Genomic DNA, 4,159 nt, shown 5'->3' on the forward strand with positions numbered 1-4,159 from the left:
GCCGCAACCTCCCCATCAACCCTGCCTTGAGTGTGACAGGGGGCGGTGCCCCAACCCCCCAATCGGCCCTACCCTGAGTGTGACTGAGGGTGGCATCGCAACCTCCCGATCCACCCTGCTCTGTGCATGACAGGGGGCGGCGCCCAGCTCCCCGATCGGCCCTGCTCTGGGCCTGACCAGGGGCTGCACTTAGGGATTGGGCCTGCCCTCTGCCACCCGGGAGCAGGCCTAAGCCAGCAGGTTGTTATCTGCCGAGGGGTCCCAGACTGCGAGAGGGCACAGGCCGGGCTGAGGGACCCCCCCCCCCCCCCCCCCAAGTGCACAAATTTTTGTGCACCAGGCCTCTAGTATAATTATGAAAAGAAAACTGAAGACAACAAAAGCACAGAAATAAGATGTAGAGCAGGAGCCCTGAGGACATCACTAGTTATCCCCTCACAGTGATTTATATCCATTTAGCCAAACAGGGTCATTAAGGGATAAGTGACTCATGCCTGCCTACTACATCCTATATATTCTAGTATATTAAAAAATGAGAAGTTATGAATATATATTTTAGCTTTTGAATAAATTTGAACAAAAAATAATTTGTTCCTTGAAAGTTTACATTGGAAAAATTTCAGGTAGAATACTCGATTTATTTAGGTTGAATGATTTGGGTCTATAATATTTGAGGTATGCAATTATCGTTTGTTTTTTTATTATAACAGAGGAAACCATCAGTATGGACAAAGTAAAATAATACATAATTTAAAAATTCAATACAGTTGCTTTTAAGATACAATTTATATTGGATATCTTACATCAGAATTTTCTAGCCATACGTTCTTGAATGGAGATTTAAATTAGTTAATATTTAATCATTTACCATGAAGCAAAGGGATTCCTGGAAATCTTAGGGAACATAAATTAGGATGGGGTTAAGTATAATCCTGTTGGTTGCAGATGAATCAGATTTCTGAGAAGGGGTTGGGGTCTTGGAACCAGAGCTGTTCCCTGAATTTAAAAAAAACATGGGAGTTTACTCACTTCTAGGTGCTGTGTAGAAGTTCTTTCTGGAAGACAAAGCATGAAATCAGAAGGATATGACAACAAATATAGATGGAGTGGTCTTGGCAAGCAGTTTGCATCAGGGCATGCAGTACAAAGTAGCAAAGGAGTTGTGCAAGACACAGCATGCATAAGAGCACTCCACCAGAAATCCAGCAGTCCAGTAAGCAGACAGACAATATACAGGCAGCTTGTTGGAGATGGAATTCTAGGGAAAAGTGGTAGGATCTGGCCATTGTAAATCCCTGGACCTAGATGCTAGGGGCAAATACCAAGACAAGGATCACAAATGAGTGGGGAAAGATAGGTTTAGGTATCAAAACTGAGACAGTCCAAAACCATGCTAGTCACAAGGATGTTGTTACAAGGGATTCATTGAACCTGCCCTGTCCAGAGTCAGAAAAGAATATAAGGAAGACAACAAAGCCAAGTAAGCTGGTCAGCTGAAGAAATGCTACTTAAGCTCAGAAGAGGCTGGGAGCAGGGGTTGACAAGGCAAGGAGAGGCTGGAATGACTTTTTGTTTTATTTATGATTCGTGGTTTGTAGCAAATCTATTTCTAAAAATATTTAAGGCAACTAAGGCAGCACTTAAAATTTCATGTGCAAATAATCAGGTCTTGATTAATTAAAATGGAGTTTTAAGTACTGGAATCAAAGATAAAACAAGACAGAATTTAATCAACAATTTTTTTTAACTATGAGTGACTTAGTTCATGTGAGTTTATTAATTTCCTTATACTTGAAAAATTACTGTACTCTCTTATATTACATAAAATTCTGTAATGGTCCATGAATAGGGTCTGACTTTTAAAAGTCGACTACAAAAGACCATGTATTCACATATGGTTACTGTGTAGATGAAAATTACCCAACTTCTCCATTAATCTGCTAATTAACTGTTTACTAGAGTGGGAAGGAAATGGACACAGATATATAGAGGTATATTGTATGAGGACTGTGTGAACATCAAACATAGTGGTCATGAACCTGTGCTGTCCAGCAAATCTGATTGTAAGATATAGATGGTGATACTACACAAGGCCTATTGCTTCTCAGGTGGAAGGGCACAGAAAGTTTTGTGTGCATAATAAGGTTTGGATTATTTCTATATGCTTAGATTTTCGTATGGAAAACTAGAGAATCAAAGAGATATGAAAGGACTTTAACATCTGGAAAACACATGAAAAAGGACTGAAAAGCACTTGGATTTTTTTATATAATTGCTTTTACATGTACACATTATATTTTTAATGGGTGTGTAAGCTATCAATAGGACACAGATTTCCATTTTATTCTACATTTTATTTATGATTTACTTATTTTACTTTTAATTATATTTTTATTGATTTTAGAGAGGAAGGGAGAGGGAGAAAGAGAGAAACATCAATGATGAAAGAGAATCATCGATCGACTGCCTCCTGCACACCACACACTGGGGATCAAACCCACAACCCGGCATATGCCATGACCAGAAATCGAACTGTATCCTCCTGGTTCATATGTCCATGCTCACTGAGCCACTCTGGTGGGCTTATTTCACATTTTAAGAGTATACATGGACCTTGAGAATATCATCCTAAACAAAATAAGTCAGTCAGAAAAACCATATAATTTCACCCATATGTGGGATATAAAACTGAAATTCATAGACACAGACAAAGTAAGGTAGTGAAGCGGGTGTGGAGGTAGTAATAGGTAAAGGAGGCCAAATATATGGTGATAGAAAAAGACTGACTGTGGGCACAAGTACAATATACAGAAATGTATCACAGAAGTGTATATTTGAAATCTATATAATCCTGTTAACCAATGTCACCCCAATAAATTTAATAATTCAAAAAAGTATATATAGGTGTCTTTAATTAGGTCATTTTGAAAGAAATTATCATTTTAATAAAACTTAGCTAAATAACATATATTCACAACCAACAATATAGTGATGGCCAGAGGGAAGAGGGAACAGGGGTTGGGTAGAGGTGGGCAAAGGGAGGGGGAAATGCGGACATCTGTAATAGTGTCAACAATTAAAATAAAGTTATAAGAAAAGGACTATTTACTTTGAATACCATGAAGATAACAGAAGAAATTATAATTTTATTATTTTTCTTTTCACATATGATGTGACATCATTTATATGAAGCACTGAGAAAAGCAAAATGAATGAATGAATTAAATATTTAAAGACATGCTAATTCTGTTCTCTGCATTAAGCATAATTTCCTTTGCAACCACTTGTCAATGATTTTTCAAATTCATAATGTATTGCATTCTAAATTTCTGCATGTTATTGATAGAAATGTTTGGACTTACGTTGAAAATGCATTATTCTGCTTTTCACATCGTATGCCTTTGCAGTTTAAACCTTTTGTTTCTTCATAGTAGAAATATAATTGATTTAGGCCATTAGCAAATGCTAACAACACAAGGCAGTATATGAATAGAAACTTCAAAATGTCCAGGAGCATTCTTCCCAAAGATATCTGCAGAGGCCCCAAGTGAGAATTTGCAGTAAACAGTGAGATCAGGCGTAGGGAACTGAAGATGTTTGCAATTGCAAATAAAGCTTCAGCCACCAGAGTGGGATGCCACATGTCCCAAGATTCTCGAGGATTAAGAGCACTGTACTGAAGAAAAGAGAAAAACAAAAAGTAAAACAAATGCATACATATAAATATGTCAGACCAGGATACTTTTTCAGGAAGCTGATTTCCTCCACAACAATGGCAGCAATACTAATAAAAAAAAAAGTATCCAAACTAATAAAAGACAAAGATGCTAATTGACAGTACATTTGCTATGCCCAAGCCACGCCCACCAGCCAATCAGAGCGACTATATGCAAATTAACCCAACCAAGATGGCGGCCGGCAGCCAACGAGCTGGAGCAAGCAGGAGGCTTGGTTGCCAGGGCAATGGAGGAAGCCAAGCTTCCCGCCGGCCCTGGCCAGCTGTGGCCTCCACAAAAGGCAATAAAGTTTCAATTATAGAAGCTAAATAAATCCCAGATACCTACTTCCAGCCAGCCTCCACTGGGAGTTTGGGTGGCTGGGGGCTGTGGCCAGCTGGCAAACAGCCATCAGCCCCTCACCCAGGATGGCCACACACTCA

The 4,159-nt window shown here is 39.0% G+C and overlaps 1 protein-coding gene across 2 annotated transcripts in view; it reads right to left on the reverse strand.

Annotated features, from left to right (window-relative positions):
- TRPC4 (transient receptor potential cation channel, subfamily C, member 4) overlaps nt 1–4,159 on the reverse strand; it is a 436,371-nt gene that overhangs the window by 75,441 nt on the left and 356,771 nt on the right. For both annotated transcript variants that reach the window (XM_005882679.2, XM_014530348.1), the window contains one exon: nt 3,363–3,676. In XM_005882679.2, the coding sequence (XP_005882741.1) occupies nt 3,363–3,676 (314 nt within the window). The remainder of the gene's footprint in view (nt 1–3,362; nt 3,677–4,159) is intronic.

The sequence above is a fragment of the Myotis brandtii genome, unplaced genomic scaffold (assembly GCF_000412655.1).
Source record: "Myotis brandtii unplaced genomic scaffold, ASM41265v1 scaffold732, whole genome shotgun sequence".
NCBI lineage: Eukaryota > Metazoa > Chordata > Mammalia > Chiroptera > Vespertilionidae > Myotis > Myotis brandtii.